General features: G+C 34.9%; 1 protein-coding gene across 10 annotated transcripts in view; it reads right to left on the bottom strand.

Moving 5' to 3' along the window:
* Window positions 1-21174, bottom strand: part of ADAM23 (ADAM metallopeptidase domain 23) — a 75653-nt gene that overhangs the window by 23707 nt on the left and 30772 nt on the right. For all 10 annotated transcript variants that reach the window (XM_033010972.2, XM_033010970.2, XM_033010971.2 and 7 more), the window contains exons 9-20: window positions 20282-20347; window positions 16355-16426; window positions 13467-13633; window positions 11371-11455; window positions 10480-10570; window positions 8836-8884; window positions 6519-6618; window positions 3828-3899; window positions 2956-3042; window positions 2721-2801; window positions 745-795; window positions 186-249 (exon numbers count right to left, since the gene is read on the bottom strand). In XM_033010972.2, the coding sequence (XP_032866863.2) occupies window positions 186-249; window positions 745-795; window positions 2721-2801; window positions 2956-3042; window positions 3828-3899; window positions 6519-6618; window positions 8836-8884; window positions 10480-10570; window positions 11371-11455; window positions 13467-13633; window positions 16355-16426; window positions 20282-20347 (985 nt within the window). The remainder of the gene's footprint in view (window positions 1-185; window positions 250-744; window positions 796-2720; window positions 2802-2955; window positions 3043-3827; window positions 3900-6518; window positions 6619-8835; window positions 8885-10479; window positions 10571-11370; window positions 11456-13466; window positions 13634-16354; window positions 16427-20281; window positions 20348-21174) is intronic.

Here is a 21174-nt window from a genome sequence, read left to right as displayed (position 1 = left end):
ATCACTCCCAAACTCGAAATTTCACTTGGCAATCAAGCCACAGGTCTTCACGGCAATCTACTCTACTGAGCAGAACACTTTAACTTACAGTGGCAAGAACAAAAAACAAAAATATTAAAAATACAAAACAAAGGCAGGAATGAACCAGAAATAAAATAAGTTTAAGGTAGTTAAAATCAACCTACTAGATCCCCAGATATATTTGCACTGATTATCTCTTGTCTTGCATTCACCATTATAGCAACGACCCTAAACAAAACACAACATGTTAGCAGTGAGAACTGAACACTATTTAATTTCCTTTCCCTCCCCAAACGTCTCATTTTGATTCTTCATGTACATATCGGGATGTATAATAGTGTTCATGAATTTGGGTAGATGGAGTACATGTTTTAGCCCAGATCCTCAAAGTCAGTTGGTGTCTAATATGTACTGACATTTCAGCAACTTCTGCATACTTCTCATTCACACAGTTGTAAAGAACTTACTAACATGAAGTGTAATAAAAGATCTACATGTAAAATGTAAATATACTAAGCAGAGTTTATTCAAAGTAGAACTTTTTACTATTCATAGAGTGCGTAAAGCACAAGCAACATTGATGTCTGAAAGACAAAATTTATGAAGAAATATGGAAGACAAGATTAAAAAGAAAGAAAAAAAAAAAACAAAAACAAACCACACCAACTTGTGTTTGGTTGATTTCTATTTGCTGATGTGTAAGGATTTTAGAAAATTGTGTACCTGATTGGAATCACAGGCATACCCATCTTGCTTATGAAGATTTGGTGGACACTGGAAAAAATTAAGATTTTTTTTTTTTTTCGATCATGTGTACTGTAATAATACATCAAAGGATCACATCTGGAGTTTTTCTGGTTTTAAAAGACAATTGCACAACATATAAAGGGGGTAGATAACATCATTAGTGCAGGAATATTTATAGCTACAAATACAAATGAAAAAATTAACATTGCTGAGCCATGAAATATAAGGTTTAATTCTAAGTTTCTGCATATTTGAAGTAGAAATTAAGGAGGTGAAGTAAAATGAAAATCAGAACAAATGTGTTCAGTAACGGGATATTGGGTAGCTAATACTGGGGCCATATTTGCAACACTGCCACGGCATTCACTTCAGTTCCACTAAGAAAGTAAGTGAGCATCTAGTCGTAGCCTACCAGTCTATTGGTTACAGAGCTGTGGGGTTTTCATTATGTTAATTGTCATGTTCTCCTGGCATTGGAAACTTTTGGGGAATGAACAAGTCATTTGGTTCAGAAGCCTCAGATTACTAAAGCTAGAAGCAGACCATTCTTAAAGCTTTTCCTCATCAAAAACGGACCTGTGAAGATTTGGAAAGGGTATGCTGCTGCAATGTACCATATTAGCTAAAACTTCGAGGACAGCCTTTCTAACTTAAGAAAGCCCTCCTCCCTCCCATTAAGAATGCTCCATCTACAGAATAAAAGATTTACAATAAAATCTTAGCAACAGCTACTTATGTGTAAGTGTGGATGTCTCAGATGATAATATAAAAAGAGGTTACTGTTAATTTATTGGCACCTGTAATTACAGTCAATGCCCAGAGAGACATGTGATCTATCCTGAATCTTATTTCTTCAAAGCTAAGAACCTGATGCAGTAGATGACTGCAGCAGTTAATAACCTTGAAGCTAAATACTCAGTACTGAAAAGGAGCATGCATCACCTAAGCATCAAAGTTGTGAAAATCAAAGACGTACAGAATGTTGACTAGTTAAAAGAACTTGAGTTAAAACAACCTTTGGTTGCTGTTTATTCCTATACTTTTGACTATTAGCCAAATGTTTTCAAGAGAAATGCGTAAGATCCACAGCTTTTAAAATTATCATACATGTGCACACTCTTAAAAATCCAAATATTGTATATAAGTCTTAGGAGCAGCTGAGGGAGCTGGGGTTGTTTAGCCTGGAGAAAAGGAGGCTCAGGGGAGACCTTATTGCTCTCTAAAACCACCTGGAAGGAGGTTGCAGTGAGGTGGGTGTCAGCCTCTTCTCCCAAGTAACAAGTGATAGGACAAGAAGAAATGGCCTCAAGTTGTGCCAGGGGTGGTTTAGATTGGATATTAGGAAAAATTTCTTCACTGAAAGGGCTGCCAAGTACTGGAACAGGCTGCCCAGGGAAGAAGTGGAGTCACCATGCCTGGAAGTATTTAAGACATGTAGATGTGGCACTTAAGGACATGGTTTAGTGGTGGACTTGGTAGTGTTACATTAATGGTTGGACACATTGATCTTAAGGGTCTTCTCCAACCTAAATGATTCTATGATTCTATACTCAGTTGTAATTTTCTATGGTTATATTTTAAATAATTTAAATTTTTATGTCATAAAATCTTACTGTTACTACCTTTGAATCCATTCACATTTGCAGTATATTTTTAGTACTTACACTATAGGCAAATAGTAAAAGGAGCACAAATACTCTACAGCTACACAAAACCCCACAAGTTTTAAAAAACAAGCCTACAGGAGTCATATTCTGAGTCCACTTAGATTGTATTTTTTTGAGTTTATGATAGTTTATTCTTATAAAAATTTTGTTAGGATTAAAAAATAACCCCCCACAGTTATTTTGGGAATACAAGTGTGCAGTTTGTTAATCTGGATTTAAATTGATACAAAAATGAGTGCAAACAAACAGCAGTAGTGTAAGCAGGGAAAGCTGCTGCATACATACCTGGCCAGAATCTCCAGTGCAGAACTCTGCAATATCACATTCATTCACTGCATATCGGCAGTCATAGCCTCGTGGGAAAAACTAGAAAATGAAGAATATAAATCAGAACTAAGATTATATCTACATAAGATGTTCCTTTTTATTCTACATAAACCACACTTTGAACTATAACAGGCTGCACATGACTTCCATGGACAACTGAAAAGAACAATAGATATACTGCAGCAGCACTCACAAGACATGATGTATTACAGCAGGGTCCATCACTACAGTGAGCTCCGTTAGAAAGGGAGCACTTCTTACAACAGTCTGCATAGCATTCCTGAAGAAAATATTAAGCAAAATTTTTAGTTTTCCATTTTAAATAAGTTATTTCCTTCACAATCTTTCACAACAAACTATTATGTACCAGCAGACAAAAGATTCAGTTCAGCACTAATGGCTTGAAATTATCAGCTGGAAAAATCCTTTGCAACGCTCAACTACTAAAGTAAAGGGAAAACAGTGATGTATATACTGTAGCAATAAGGGGACTCACACCTTCTGAAGCCTTCTCACAGGTATGGAATATTCTGTGCCAAATGCATGCTGTTTAGACAAATTGCATTCAGTGCAGAAAAAAGATTAAGAAAACTAATTACGGGTGTGACAATATTTAAATACTAGAACTAGGACTCAAATCTATAGGGCAATTTTTTGCAAAAACGTTACTGGAATATTTCTACAATACAGAAGAAAACAACAGTTTACTTATTCTGTCTGAACACAGGCACCAATCTCCAAAGCACAGATAAGGAGTTTACCACTCCAGGCACACTATCCAAGTAAAGTAAAAAGGTGAGCACTTTTACAGTGCAATTCAAAGATTGCTATGAGATGGCTACATCTTGTCATTAGTATAACAGGAACTGCTCTGAGGACACTCTCCATCTTTGCACTCACTTGAAAAAAATGTTTTAACACAGTCCCCTTTAATGAATTTGCTCCCTAACAACAGGCAAAACAAATTCATTTCCATAACCTTTCCCCCCACCCTCGCCAATCACATAATTTATCTTAATATATTTTGTATGAAAGACTTGTGGATTAATATATAACTCTACTTGCCATTCGGAAACCGCAATCACATTCTTCTCCTGCTTCTACATATCCATTTCCACACTCAGTGGTTTCAAAGAGCTGAAAGCAAAAAAGCCCCACCCCCAAGTAAGAATAAAACTAGTATCAAATTACTTTTCTGTCACATGCAGCCCATTTCTGCAACGCTACAGAAACATGGTCTCACAGAGGATATATATGCTGTGCTACTGCAATGGGAAGGCAGCATGTTTTTCAAGTGCTGCTAGTCAGAATTGTTCAGACATTAAAGGTGTACAACTAAATCACTTGAATGCTAGCCCTCTCTAGGAGAATACTGATCTCAGAAAAATATAATAAACAGAGAAACAATTAAATAATACTCAAAGGGATAAGATTTGAACTTCATTCCTATTCTAAAGACTCCCATTTCTCCGACAATTCCTTCAAGAAACCAGTCAGCAATATGATCTCTGGGATCTACTCAGGTACCCATATTTGTTCATGCAATTAGCTAGAATAACACAACCACATACTGCGCTCAACAGTTTATCCTATGACCGGATACATACAATACAAGATAACTTCTACAGTCCAGGATGATATAGATTCTATACTGGTTTCACATATTAAATTACCTTTAATGAAAACTATGATATTTTTTCAGTTTTGTCACATAATTAATTTTGCAAAAAATTATTAATCCTTGTCTGTTTTCAGTATAATAATTCTGCTTTAAAATCCTATAATATCAGGAATCTCCAATTTGACTGCAGTATCACCAACAGAAACACATTCATCACTAGAACATGATTAAAATGAGAAGTTAAAAGTTAACAAGTTAAAAGGAGAACAGATAAATCTACAGCTACATAAAAGTGAAAGATGGAAGTAAACATGTTATTTCTCCATGGGCTTTGTGTCAGTACAGCTGTTGAAGATCATCAAGATATAACATAAAATATACATAACATATACAAACATATATAACATATACAAAACAAATTATTTATAAACTTGGATGGAATTCTTCTCTGTTACTGGGGGGGTGGGGAAACGACAGGAATCATAATACCTAATCAAAAAGAAACAAAACAATTTTAATTTTGTTGCATAAACCATATAGGTAATCATTGGCCCCTACAATTTTAGGTGCCAGAAGCAACACTACATTGAAGTAAAACCCATACGTACTCTTCTTCACTAGCAATGTCAACACGATTAAGAAAACTGAAATGTCTTTTTTTTTTTCCCCCTTCTATAAACCACTGTTACTACTATGCTTCAGTGGAAACAGCAAGATCTCTTATTCCGAACCTGAAATTCAGTTCTCCATGAAACAGACCGGGTTATCTGACCTGTAGCCCTTAAGAAAACAAAAGGTGGTCAACCAGAGAAATGCGAGAAAATAACAGAACACACACAAATTTCCTATGGCATTAATCAGGAACCATGAAATGTTCATATACATGTCAGAGCATAAATAAAGGTTATAATTAAAAATGACATCATGGTGACTGCTTAACACAACTATGTTTTATTTACCTAAAACTGAACACACCATTTTTTACTTTACCTTCCAAACTCCAAATAAGAGCATTCCAAAAAACATGGTATGATTTTTTTTTTTTTTTACCCAAAGTACTTTAACTTCAAAGCTATGAAACACTGACACAGATAACATATAATGATAACTCAACCATTCTCCTGGAAGAATTTTCATGGAAGTGAACCAGATTTTTATTCTGTATGCAGTCAATTTGTTCAAATTATCTTGCTAGACAACCATCATTAAAAAAAAGTGAATCTTTGTTTTCCTTTCTCCCTACTTACTCTTTTCTGTAAGATTTCTTACAGTCTTGTTCTATAAGCAAAGATTTCTACCCTGGGAAAAGATTAAAAAACACTCTAACAAGCAAATTTTTTTTAGTTAATTGTGCAAGGTGTGGTGATCTACCAAAGGATACATCACAGTAAACAGAACAGCCTAATAGTCTCATGTGGTATTAAATTCTATAAGGACAGCAAGTTTGACACCATGATTAAATAGAATATTAATACCTTGGCTTGATCTTACTTTGTAAAATGAGCCACATGGAATATTTTTATACTGCTCAGCTTTGGAAGGATATCATGATACTATTGCCTTAGAAAAAATAATGACCTTGAATTTTTTGGTGAAAAAAGCAATGGATGGTACAAGGAAAGAGTTATAAATTACAGAGTTTGCTAGATGTACATCTGAAATTAAATTAAATTAAGTCTGAGAACAACCACAAGCTGCTGCTGTCTATATGAAATAAGCTACTGATTTCTAATTCCTAGTCTGGTAAATGGAAGTCTTTTTAACAACCTCAGGCAAAAAGTCCAAAAATGTAGTGTATGTGGAGCATGCACTACGACCTCACTTCGGGATTTATTTTGCACTACTTCCAGCTTCATAAGTAGTGCATTTATGCTGAATGAGGATGCATCTAGCTGTGAAAAAATCAGCTGCAATATTTGTCATTATTTGAGCATGAAGAATTGATGGAAAACAAGTTGCATTCCTCCTAAGATTATTTTTAAATGTTATGGGAATAAACAGCTAACTACAAGAAACCTGAAGAAAATACCCACATAGGCAATTGAATAAATCTGGGAATAGATGGGTGTTAGTGAAATTATAACATTTTCATTGTAATGTTCAGCAGAGGTGCTGACTACCAATATATATATTACCTTTGTTGGCCTGTTGAAAAGACAGGCACCTCCCCCACGAAGTAAAAATTCTTTGTATTCTGCAATGCTGCATTTGGAGAATTTCCTGGAATGATATACCCTAAAATGACAAAGAATTAGCCGAGTAAATGCATAGAAACACCAATGGTTTCTGGAGGGGGGCGGAGGTGTCAAAACATTTTTTTTAATACTGTAAATCCCAGTTTCTTACAACCACTGTGTGCAACAGTATACCAGTTCAGTCTTATTCCCAAACAATAAAATCAGAACAAAAGAGAAAGGTTTTAAACATTTGGCATTTTTATATTTCTATTATATTGATCTACACTATATGAAACTGTAGTCTTCTAATCTTCTTAATAAGGTGAAACCACAGTATCATAATAGCTGCTATGCACCCTTCTCAATTGCACGCAGTGTTCTCTTGGGTTTATTTCCCTGCAGCTTCAACTTAAAAGATGGATAATCTTCCAGATCCTTGATTTCATGCCAGCATTTCAAAACTGTTCAATTAATCTGATCCTGTTAATAAGGTTAATTGCCATAAGAACAGCTGTATAGGGTCAGACTAAATATCCCCTTTACCCAAATCCCATCTCTGATTTTGGCCCTGAGAATATGCCCAGGGAAGAGCAGAGAACAGAGCACTGTACTATTACTTGCAGAATAGTTTTCCAGCTTCCAACAATTTTCAGTTCAATTTCTTCATCAGGAAGCTTTATTTTGTCTTATTTAATAATCTTTTCTCCCACAAATTTGCCCAAAATCTTTTAGCATCTCTAAGATGCTACAGCAAGAAGTTTCACTGCTTATTTACCAACTGGTAGAACAATTTCATCCTGGTTTTTCTGTCACCTATTTGCTAGTCTCATTTAATGTCTCCCTAGCTCTTACACTGGAAGAAACAGTAATCATTTGCTATGTTGCTCATGATGTTACAGACTCAGATTCTCATATTTCCTCATCTCCATCTTTTTCCCAGTCTGATGAAAACATACTTTATTAGTCATTTCTCACACAGATGCTGTCTGATATTTTTATTAGCTGCCTGATATTTTAATTAGATATTTTTATTATTCTGGTAAGGACACTATTAAAGACGGCGGTAGCCATGCCATAATGAGGTTCTCCATTCCTTTTCCAGCAGCTCACTGCTACTGAGCTGACACTTTCCCCCTGAATTATTCTATATATAAAAAATGTCTTCTGGTACTGATGGAGTTAAGTGAAAAGGCTTTACACTGCAGCTAATTATTCACTCATTTCATTAGTCAGTCCTTTTTTAGCTTCTGGGTGACTGTCATCTGCTCCTGCTATTTTTTTTTACTGTTACCTTATCTACAAGAAAAGGTTTGTTCCACAGCCTCTTCTACTGATACTTCCATCAGAGACTGATACTTTGATGAGTTCACCATAGGAAGGAAAGCTAGTAATTATTCTGATCAATGCCTTCAGATTCCAGAAGCAAACTTACTGGATAATTTTCTGTTGTATTCATGTGATGGCTGACAATTACAAGTCTACAGGAAAGTCACATAGTAATTCTACTGAAGAACCAATTTCCAAATACCATATGAAGAAACTGAGCTCCTATCTTATTTATAACTACTTTCCTCCATGATTTTTGCAATCATGCTTCCAAAGTGAGCAAGAATTCTGAAAGGAAGTGATTTATAAGACTCAAACCTCTATGTTTCAGAAGCTATCCTTTTCTAATCAATTGCTTATAGTACAGAGAAAAGATCTCTGGCAGTGTGTGAAGGGTAGAGGGCAATGAAACCAGGTTTCCTCCCATATAGATGTGCTTCCCCCTCAGAATTCACTGACCATTTAGTTAAGAGCTCTTGCTGAAAGCTTCAGGGTTCTACTGTTACTCACTGGAATGTAAGCAGAACAATATAGTCACTCAGAATTTTGAAGGAATTGGGGGAAAAATAATTAAAATATAGGAGGAAAATAGAAATATCACTCATCAAAAGTACATTATAATACTTTTTCAGCGGCATGTAAAAAGTATAACTCTAATGAAAAATATAAATTCTTTACTTTTCAATCATTGTAAGTATAGCAATGCATTAGTGAATACACTGGATTGCACTTCAAAATACAAGATTTATGAATAACTTCTTAAAACGTGAATAGTAAAGGGAATGAATTGATGAAAATTGAAGTCATTGATGTGTATGTTTGGGTTGCTCCAACTGCTTCTAGTTTTTCATTTATTAGTACTAAAACACATAGCCAAAACCCAATACATAAATATTTGTGTCATAATGTAAACTGTGAGAGCCCTTAATTACAGATAGTTATGACATACCCTGTTTCCTCCATGATGCAACCACCCCAGGATTCAGTGCAGTCACACTCTTCTCAGACAAGACCAAAATACAACAGAAAAGGAAAGCAGTTATAAATACACTTACAATAAATACAAAGTACTCGCTATAAAAATGGGCCTTGACTAATTATACAAAGGTTAGATGGTTGCTTGGCTGTACAGATGCTCGCCCTAAAAAGGAAACCAACCAACTTGAAGAAATACTAATATACTTAATATAAACGTGGTACTTTCGAATTACCGTATGTGCATGTTCTTAGACTCGACACAAAGTTTCAGGTAGTACAAAAAGCTAAAAATATCTGGCAATGTTCTTCCCTACATGCTTTCAAAACAGGCAGTACAAGGGTACATGCAGTACCCATGATACTGATGATTAAAAATGTTTGTATTTCCTCCTCCCTAAAACGTGTACAGAACACCCTTTAAGAGAATTATTACTGGACAGGCCATGTTTTTTCCCTTTGGCATTCAATTATTCATAGTAAAATGTGAATCAGCCAATCAAACATTCATTAGAAAAAGTAGTTGAGTGAAAATGGATTTACAGTTTACTTACAGCTGCGGCATGTAAGTCAACAGTGATTAAATTCATAAAATAAAAAGATCAACAACTTATGGTTGGTAAAACAGAAGTTACAAACTACCCATAAAAGTTAGCTACCAAAGAAGTAATATCTTCAAGAAGAAAGATTCTGTATTCTAATTACTACTGCAAATTCATACTGTTTCTCCGCAGAAAATATTCACAGATTATTTATATGGTTATTTCTGCTTTATCCAGGTCTTTCATTAATCTTTCTCTATAAAGGGTATCCAAATAACAAAAACAGGCTGCCATTTTAAAAACTTCTATTTTACAGTTAAAATAGATTCCGATTTCCAAATTATATGAACTCTGTTTTACCTGTAATCAAAACCCAATGATATAGAAAATATTTTAGGAATTAGTAAGTTTATACAATTCAAAAGCAGTGCTTTAAAAAACAACATTCCCTAAACTTTTTCACATTGTTTCCTGATTCACAGATTTCTGAAGGGATTCCAAAATAAAGTCAGCATTATCATTCACATTTTTAAAGAAAAAACAGAGAGAAAGCAGCCAAATTGCTTACAAGACATGAGTGGAAAAACCCAACAATTTTCTTTAACCTCAAAAAGGGCTTTTGCAGCAGCTTGTGTACCTACATGTATTAAGGCCACGTTGGTCTGATCTTGTGGCTGTGAAGCAGCAAGGTAACAAGTTGAGCAAACGTCACCCTGGACTGGGTTACATCTTCTTACCATTTCTTCAATTATAAATCATGTGGTTTTGTATTTTAAGAAGTCAGTGATAGTTCTATAGGAATTACAGATTTCATTATGATAGATAAGGAGTTCGGAATTAAATTAATGGTGGTTTTGCCATTATGCCTTTGAATATGGGTCATGAATCTAACCTCCTGACACAGGACACCACTGAGGTCATTGAAAAATGAGTGCTAAACCGGTGGCTCTTATTTTGCTTAAATTCATATTTTGGTGCATATATTTCCAAAAGCAACAATTCTTGTTCTACAGTTACAGCAAGTTTGGTATTTGTTTCAAATATTACGAAGAAAGACTCCATGTCCATGTACATACTCTGTTTCCTGGCTGCTGGGTCCCATTGTATTCCAAGGTTCTGAGCAAGACTTTGTGCTAGTTCCTGCGCCATGGCCAAAGGGAGGCCATACTGCATTTCAAGAGGAGCACAATTTAAAAAAAAAACCAAAAGTATGTTATTGTAACGAACACTACACCAAGCTCATTCTGCCTTACCACATACCTACTATTTCAGTAATTCTGTATAGCCAATGACACTTCTGTGTTCATATAAGGAAAATAAACACAATGAGGTACATAAGAAAAAAAATTTCTCTCTCTACCTGAGGGAATACCTGTCTGCTGGTTAAACGAAAGTAGTCTGTCTGATATATATATATATATATATATATATATATAAAATATAGTATTGTATAGTATGATTAACCCATGTTTAAACAGGAGATTTACATTATTGATTTAATACTGCGATGAAGAAAAAATTAAAATAAAAATAATGTAAAACTCAATACACAGAGACAAAATTTTTCTAGTTTTAATGTTAAAAAAAATCAGTACGAATTACATGTCATCAGCACCTCAGAAGATCAAGCCTCCTACAGTGAGAAGACCCAAAAGGATGTTCAGTGATGTATTTCAAATACTCCTGCCTAAGATTTTGCGGTCTAAGTTTCTGTCAACCATACTAAAAGTTAATTTAAGATCTTATTAAGAGAAAAATGCAGACAGAAGGAATGTTTTTTGAAAAGAAAAGCACAATGAGTAGTAGTTTAATGATGACACAAGATGGTGGGCTGTGAGAATCCTAACTTTTCAATATATAAGTCATCCTTCAAGTCCTGAACACTGAAACATATAAACCCTGAGGTTATAATGTACAGTTTCCGTTTTATTTCACTTTAGTTGTGAAAAAAAAAAAAAAAAAATTACCTCATTCACTCCTACTCCTCTGGTCACAGAGCATACCCCTCCAAAGTAACTTAAGCTGCTCCTTTTGTAATGAAATGTCACATTCCTTACAAACAAATAAAGAGAATATAACACATTGACATTGGGCACCAAGAACTTATTGAAAGATGACACTTTCACACATACTGTGATACACTGCATGCACATTAACCCTCATCTAGCATCAGAAGCAACTGCAAGTTTACAAACAGAACACTAACATTGATAGAGCCAATTAAATACAACCTTCGACAAAAATACTATTTTTAACTTGTAGAGTCAGAATCAGTCCCAACACACAAACCAACCAAGCAAGGAAATCTAGAGTACCAGATTGAAAAAAAAAATGCAATGATAACATTTCATTTAAAAAGATAACAATATATTCCAATTTATAATCTGTCAGGAAGGAATTCTGTACAGAAATGTATAATTGTTGAGAATTTTTTAAAATGATGCTCTTAATCCAAACCAATTCAACTTATAGTTTCAACTCCAAACAAAAAGAGTGAGAAGTATACCTAAAAGGAAGGGAATTTAATACTACTCTTTAACCCTGCCTCCTTTCATTTACTGTTAATAAGTCTCAAATAATTTAGTTAAATTAATGTAATCTGGAAGATATAAATTAGTCTATAAAATGCCTAAATGATTACGAATGATACTTATTTTAGTTTCATAGGCTTAATAATAAATCTACACAGCCTTGGGCATGCATAACAAACAACCCTAATCTTTGAAAATTAAATGCTTTTACAACAGCAGAATCGGTGTCCCTTTTGTTTTTTTAAAATGACAGGATACTGCCAGCAGGTATATATTTATTTTTTCAGAACATTCTGACAGCCATCAAAACTTTCAAACTGCAGCTAAACACTTAAACGTAGATGCTTTACAATAGACAGAACCATAGTAAGGGCTGACGTTGGCAGGCACTTCTGGGAACAGTCTAGTTCAACCCCCTTGCTCAAAGGAGGCTCAGCTGGAGCAGGCTGCTGAGGGCCGTGTTCCATCGGCTTCTGAATATCTCCAAGCATGGACACTCCACAGCCTCCCTGGACAACCTGCTCCAGCGTCCGACCACCTTCACAGTGAACGTTATTTTTCCCTATGCTTAAATGGAATTTCCTGTATTTTTGTTTGTATCTGGCGCCCTTCGTTGTGCATCACTGAGAAGAGCCTGTTTGCCCATTGGCAAACTCATCAGCATGTGACACAATATATGCATAAAAGTAATTGAGAGTGCACATCAGCAAATCTTTGCATATGTTATGAAAAATGCAATTAGCATTGTGTTGCAATGCCTATGTTAAGGCAGTACAACTATGACAGAGGCTGGAAGAAATTCTTCATCCCCTATTTTTATCTTCCTCTGCAGAAGATAAATTATAGGAGAATCACATGGAAGACCTTTGTCACTCCATCATCATAGTATGTCATGCTGCTGGGAGAAGGCTTAAGATCTTTATGCTACACAGGGAAACACGCTCTTCGCTCCTCTTTGCTTACAGTGTCATGAATTAAAACAAGTACTGTTACCCAAGCTGGTGGTTGTGCCTGATGATACAAGTGAATTTCCCCTCAAAATGCATTGTGTCTCAGAAAAAAAATTCATTACAGCTGTAAAGGAAGAGGCCTTCCATCAACAAATCATCACTGCAGCTATATGGGTGAATAAATATAGTAACTGGAATGCTCTTGTGGCAACACATAATACTGTCAGCTCTGCCCTCTCCTGCTCTTCACTGGGAAAGCAGTACATCACACACCTGATTAGCAAAACTAGGTGTCCTTAGGGGCTCATCAGAAGACACTTCAGATACGTGACACTGTCTCCAGGTTGCAAAGACATTAAAATTTCATTATCGATACATATCAACATGACCATGGCATATACTACACCTATTAAAAATAGACTGAAGTGTTAAAAAATAGCATGAGCTTCCTAAGGCAGGCAGATATTGATTTAGTGACTATCAAGGAAAAAAGTAAGCAAGAAGAGACAGGCAGAAAAAAGCAGTAGACAGAAAAAGTATATGAAACTGTAATAGTCTAAACCACTGTATAATGGTACATACGAGAGCAGGTGCACAGCATCCGCGTGCTGTTTGATGTAATGCTGTCGATATTTGGAGAAATCATGAAGCAACTGCAGAGGGTCAGGGTGAATATTAATACGATCTCTGTCTGTCCAAGTTTCCACAGCAACAAGAACCACCCTGGTGTTCAGCTGTTCCTTGTATATCTGAGGGCAGAGACAGGACAGGCACAGGAGTAGAACACTGGGTCAAACATGCACAGTTAGCCAGTAAGAGTAAAGTGGAAGGACAAGAGGGATAAAGCAGGAAGGGAACATGGGGAAACAGTTAGCTGGTAATGCCTTGAATTTCCTAAACTTTAATATTCTGATCAACTTAAATTTTATGTTTTAGAGGACAAAAAAACGTTGCTGTTCTTTTTTTTTGAGCTACTCCCTTTTCTTTAAAATTCTCACGTCACATAATTTCACCACTGAGTTTGCAGAAAACCTGTACAAAAATCAGCAAGAATGTAAATGTAAACGTACACTGGGTGATGTCAAAGAAAATAAAGATGTCAAAGACAAAGAATAACCAAAGCCAATTCTTAAATCAAGATTAAATAGTTTCTCAGCTCTCCAATATATCCAAAATTTAATTCACAGAAAGCTTGATTTTCATTTATAGTATGATCACTTAATGCTAGTCAAGTAATGTGAGAATTAAGTAAGAATATTTATTTTTTGTATTAATTTTAATGTCACTGTAGCAACAGACAAGGAAACAACAATCAGGCCCTAATAATTACAAATCAGCTTTAAAATATCCATTTTAACTTTGTGCACCATACTTGATTCTGAAATGAAACTGCTGTTCTCTTTAGATTTAGGTCATAAAATGCTAAATTTTCTTAACTAAGGTTATTCAGAACTTGCAAATCTACAAAAGATGGATTCCTTATCTTCAATAGACAATCTGCCCGTCAAAAGTTTTACATGAGACACGAAGAACACTTACTGACATACTTAGTTATGATCTAAAAGCAATGGATAATTAATATATTGGCTTCCTAATACATAGAATACACAAAAGGCAAGTTATTTGGTCACTTCCATGAAGCACCATATTACGTATAAGCTTTTATTATCTTTTTGCCAAGTTATACCTACAATACGTGACATGAATTGTAAATGTCATCCTGCAGTTATGATAGATATTTGTACTGAATAAACTAGCACTGACTAGCATACCAGTCTTTTGTATCAAGGCAGCATTATCCTTATAAAAAAGTCAATGTATAATATTCAGCTTCAGGAAGAACGTAATAAATATAAGAGCAAGCAAGAGAGAACAACCAGCTAAGCTCAATTTTGTCCAATAACTTTGAAGGAAAAAAGAATATTTATATGCTTCAATCTGAGGGAGACAGGCTAAGGGCACACACAAAGCATGGTTAACAACATGAGAAAAATCAGTAAAATTAAACTCCAGAAATTACACACGGGCAGATCAATATAGACTTTACTTGTGTTTGCTGAGGAGAAAACCGTATCTCCTCTAGCAAACAGGAAGGAAAGAGTGGAAGAGGGGGCAGGGAACCTGGAAGCCTCTGAAAGCCAGTGCCCTTTTACCAATAATGTATCAGTGAGAAATACAGCCCTTTCCTTATGAACACAAGGGTATAACAAGGCAGAAATTCCTGTTCCTTTTCATGCTCTGTTTAAAGAAAAGGCCATTAAGGTGCGATTTTGCAAGATCTCTATGAGGGGACTGAATTCTACACTAGAGAGAAGCTGAATGTTTCTGTATACACACATACAGCAAATAAAAATGGAAAAACAGAAGGAATAGTCAAAGAAAGGAAAGATAGATTAAACAACTTTTGTTAAAATGCAGAAGAAATACAAATAAATAATCATCAGATGAGGAAAAAAAAATGAAGATCCCACCCTTTCTTTGGGAATGTCCAATTTAAATTGCAGAAATACTATTTCAATTATTTATATTTTTATCTGCTCCTGTAGCTTTTCTTCAGACTACTGGCATTTTCAGACCGTTGCACAAAAATATTCCAAAAACACATCCAGTATTTTGTGTATTATAAAAATATTCACCTAAATTTTCAATATACATAATATTTTATATGTAAGATACTAAGAACAAATACTGTATTGCTTCCTCCAGACTGCTGACAAAGTTTTGCACTGAATCACATCACACAGTTCTATTGGTATCAATAATGTCATAATGGAAAGGGGACAGAGTGAGAATTTTGCTAGCCTTTGCATTCATCACTATTAGAGAATCTATCCTGTTTTCACTACGAACACAGCTCTGAATTGTGTGGTCATTACATGTATATCAAAAAGAGAAAAAAAAAATTATCACAAATCTTACTTTTAGTTTATATGGTCCACGTGAAATTGTTCTAAATTTAGTCACAGATACAAGTATGGTATCTGTCAGTGCCACACATTTACAATGTACTACAATGGGATTTTGTTTGGTTTTAGGCTACAAACACAGATTTATAAAGGAAGATTTTTATTCCCATTCTCTTTTTCTCCCAATAGATATGTATATTCTTTGTGAACTACACTTGCAGCTTCAACCACTTGTGATTAGATTTGCTTCACAAATCTAAACTCAATTAAATCTTGTTCTTAAGCAGTGACAGATACCAAAAGCTCCTTCAAGTTTGAAATCCCCCCTGCCAAGGGCAAACTGGCAGTTGCAAGCTTTGGGAAATACTCCAAGAATAATTTGGCGGTTTCTTACACATTCACCTCAGGCTACTCTTCTGCACAGGAACTTGAAATGAGTTTTAAAATGCAATTTTTATAGCTGCTCTTTTTTTTTATCCTGGTATCTGCTACTGTTAACTTTTTAAATACAGTGCTAAACTAACAAAGTCAATTATAGCTTTCAGAAGACACACTGATACTTACAGCATCTACAAGGTTTACCACAGACTTTGCAAAATTGTTTGTGTATGCATTTGAAGAACGGTGCTTTTTGAACTAAAAGGAGAAGAAAAAGTAGAACACAGTGAGAACTTAAATATTTATTATTAACTCTTTATTTTTACAGCAAGAAAGGAAAATTAATATTTTAAGCAAGAGTAAGGGAAAAACTCCAAAAGCTTTTCAGATCACAGCCTACATCTCATATTCAAGAATCCCTAGAAAACAAAGGAGGAGGCCATGTATGCTAGCCAGGCTTTCACATCTCTAAAAGGAGCATTTAGCTACAAGAAATACCCTAGTTAGAATCAGAGTTCAAATGTTTGAGACAAAATTACAGGTAAACATGAACATAAACATGAGCTCAAAATTGAGAGGATGTTGTACCCATTAAAACCATGCTTAACCTGGTGAGTTAAATATCAGACTGTACTAGCCACATTCCATTACTATAATTATGAGACAAAGATGAAGCATTTACCACTTGTCTTGTATACAGTTCTTTGCAAAGGCATCCTTTCTCTACTACAGCACAAGACTTTTAATGACAAGTAGTATTAGTTATGCCAAAAGACAAAAAGGAGAATGTAGTGCATGGTAAAAGTAAATATGCATTTGAATGTGGAAACAGTTAAACTGAATATCTTAAGTTTTAACTTCAAATTTTTTCCATTTCTATAGACTTAGATGAGCTGTATCACAACATCTGCTTCCTAATATCTGTGCATATCATTAAAATTGTTTCACGTCTTTCCTCATCCTGCCCCACAAGTCCCCTCTGTTCCAAGTCAGATTTTCTGAAGATGCTGCTGTGGTATCTGAACATGAATCCATGACTTTCAAAAAAAAAACCCTGTAAAATTATAAACTAAAATGGCATTACACAATATGATTTGTAGGCAGGAAAAATAAGTCTTCAAAATTTCATAGAAAATTAACACTAATTTGCACAAAATAGAGAGGGTAAAAAGTTTTCATTAAAATCTCTTACTAATTTCAATTACTGGTTAAAAAGCAACAAATCTCAACTCCTCATGAGCAAACATTATCAAGTTCCATGAAAGTGTCAGCTATTCCTACTCTGAAATACAGTATCCAGAAAGAGGCCTTGAAACAAGAGGGTCTTACTCTTCTGAGCAGCTGAGTAGCTACTCTCATCAAGGAAGTTAAACGATTAACTACCTTCTCAAAGTAGAATTACAACACAGACAAGTCTCCATTTTCAAGAACTATGATTACTGAAAAGGTGAAATTAAAAATGGAAGACATATGTGCTTTTAAAATTAAACAATCTGTTTCTCAAATCGAAAGTCAGAAGAGTCACATACACACTGTATTATTAGATAGCAAATTTTCCATCCCTTTAAATTCCAGTTATTTTTGGACAAGCAGTCTGGTTTTATAGGGACAAAATGCCATAGAGATAACAAAAAGTTCATCAAACTTATTGATGACACTCATTCACCTGACTGCAGGAAGGTAAGTTTTTTTACACGTGCAGTTATTCACTGTTAAGTTCCACAATGCTTCACAGCACATCCACAGCAGGTTTTAGTACACAAAGATCCTACAACACAGGTTTGCAGAGACCTCCTCCCCTATAGCTGTTCTCAAAACAAAGAACTTTCAGCTACAGTGCTAGTAGGTGCTTAGTATCCATATCACAGGACTCTGCTACCTAGAAAACCATGATACTAGAACAAAATAACGGGGGAGGTGTGGCTTTGGTTTTTAATTTTGAGCCAATCCCAAACTTTCTCAGGAGTGGAAAGGTAAAATAATATGCTTTGGAGAATGATCTTCGTTTTCATAGAAGTATTTACATGCCAAAATCAATAGCAATATACAACATCATGTGTTTAACACAGCTCCTAAAACAGAAATCACTCTAAGTCAGTAAAAAGTGCAACAACCTATTTAAACACGTTTAGCTGTGTCTCTAGTGTTACAGGAAAGGAAAGTTTTGTGAAAATATATAGTATTAACCACTTAACAGCACAGTGGCCAAAGAGGTTTAAGATACTTCAATACAGAACCTTGCAGCAAGAGAAATCTGCCCTCTACTGGTAAGCAGAAAACCTTAAATGTACATGTAGTAAGCTCCTGGATTGGCAGGCTTCAATGCATAATTGCAAACACTTCCTTAAGTATATTCATTTTACTCCTTGAAAATAATTATCTGCTTCTGAGTCACTGACAACTCTGAAGTAAAAAATCTTGAATGCTTGTGGTCTAAACTTCTAACAAATAAAGCCTGAGAGGAGACAATAGTTAGTGTCTGTAACAAGTGTAGTGAACAGGATGATTGTCCTTTAAGCATGTCTGTAATATGAGAGGCCAGAGGAAACAGCTGGACATAGAAATATTATCTCTTCATAAGGAACACCAACCACAGACCTCAAACAAGACAACAAAATGTCCATAACTTCAGTTACTGTGCCCTACCCCTAAACAATGAACATGTGAGCACTCAGAAGAGTTTCCTAGCAGGTGGCTTTACAAGTGAAAACAGTTGAAGAAATTTCTGTTCTACTCTTCCCACCCATTCAAATTCTCCCCACACTGCTGAAATGACATAGATTAAGTATAGGTTATTTTTGCCCAGACTATTTCTATGATTTATTAAACAGATGAGGGAAGGTTGTATTATCTGTCTATTCAGCACTGGAAGAAATACATAATACTGCATCCTATTCCAATATCTGCCATCTCTGGGTCTTTAAAACCATCCTTCAGTATTTGTGGAAGAGACCACAACAACATAAAGCACTGGGAAAACATGCAGTAGAGTGAGAGATGCTAGGAGCTCTTACAGAAACTTAAAAGTTTATTTTATTTGCACATGAAATAAGCAGAAACTGTTTTATCAACAGAATTTGATTAAAAAAAAAAAAAAAAAAAAAAAAAGAAGAAGGTCTTGCTCACATAGAAGCAGTCATAACAGAAGTTGATGATACCTATTTGCCTCTTGGTGAACAGCTGAGAAAGCTATGTGAGACAAGGGCTCAGAACAAGGCACAATCAAGTTGGTTTTACTTGCTGGAGATTGCAGTATATTCTTCACTACCAGAAAACATATAAACCTACACTGTTTTTCCGTAATAGATATGCTCTAGTTAAAATGTAGCTATTGGACATAAATTTGTGATGCTTTGCAAAAAGGGTCTGTAAAACAGTTGTTTAGGTTTACAAAACGTATTACTCCTTACTCCCCAGGGCCCCCTCTCCTGATTTTTCACAAGTGTAACACATGGACACTGATAGCCTTACTTGGCATAATCAGTGAAAGCAGTAACATTTAAATAACAAATGTCACCTGGTCTGATTTTTCCCAGTCAAGACAAAGAGGAAAAAAAGGTGGGTGCTTTTTTTTTTTTTTTCCCCTCAATAAAAATTGAATGACAAACACTTTCTGAATTGAACAAAAAACTCATCTTGCACTTCATTATGAATCTGATTTATAAGTGTGGAATAGCCAGAAAGAACAATCAGATAGCTTTGTCACTATGCTTTGCTGCATTAAAATTTAAGTTACTAAAACTAAACTCAACATAACAAATTCTGACCTTTTTCTTTACTACTTTAAGGATACAATGTAATTTTAGAATGTTTTGTATGTTTGTTCTGGACAGAAATGTTTTATTGCTTTACTTTGTTGGCTAAGGGCATATAAATTATCCATATGATACCGAAGTGTTTCATACGTATTTTGAATATATAATTGCTGTAGAAAACCTTAGATAACATTAAACATTATTAGGTATTATGGCCTGTACTGTATCTTGCAGTACAAATGTTAACAGCTGCTGATAAACAAAACATTTGACCCAAAAATACCTGATGCAGTAGTTATGTACATCAACCTACAAATTATAATCAAAAGGAAGATTATCACTGAACTGATATACTTACCATTTTATGGTCATTGACTATCATGAGCTCCAAATATTTCATTTCTTCAAAGATACCACGAGATACCTGATGGATTAAAGAAGTTCTTTGTGAATCATGAAAATGTAGTGATTTTCAAAAATAACTGCAGCTGATCTAATTGGATTACCCATAAATATTACATAGTATGTGTAAACCTGTAAAAACTGGGTCAGACGTTCAACTAGGGTAAGTATTCATAGCTTCAGTAACTTAGTGAGTTATGATAGACACTTGCTGAGAATCTTGAGTCACATCATTAAGGATGTTTTAGTTCAGCACAGAAGCCACCACTGCTTCTCTCAATTTCACAAAGGAGAAAAATCTCCAACACCAAAAACTCTTGGTCTACTGTACTATTCATCACAGATTTAATAAGGAAGGAAGTTTCTAAAAATAGATGTGTATTAAAAAAATATGCTGTGGATTGTGCAACTTAGTAAAGAAATGGAGATTAATCTTCTTTAACTCAGCTACTCCCCTAACTGACAAATATGCATGTGCAGTTCATGAGGACTGTCCACTTCTGTTCTCTCAATAACCCAGTTCTGGGTGTCATCATTTGGATTTTTAATCATGCTACTTAATAAGCCAAATGAAAATAAAATCAGATATCTACAAAGTAGCAAGAATTCATTCAAAATTATTCTTTATCCTCAAGCAGACTCAAAACTTTAAATTCTAAACTCATTTTCACTGCTAAATTTACATTCAATTGATACATAGTATTGCTGTCACATTAGAAAGCTTATCCACTTTTCTCCAAATATTCTATATTTAAAGAATAATCACCACCTTTTATCATTTGATAATTGTATTATGTTACAATATTAAGCTACCAAAAATATTTGCTTTCTAAAGCCTACGTTGTCTCA

This window comes from Tyto alba, unplaced genomic scaffold (genome assembly GCF_018691265.1).
Source record: "Tyto alba isolate M040663 unplaced genomic scaffold, T.alba_DEE_v4.0 Super-Scaffold_7, whole genome shotgun sequence".
Classification (NCBI taxonomy): domain Eukaryota; kingdom Metazoa; phylum Chordata; class Aves; order Strigiformes; family Tytonidae; genus Tyto; species Tyto alba.
This window is presented reverse-complemented; position numbering and strand designations above follow the sequence as displayed.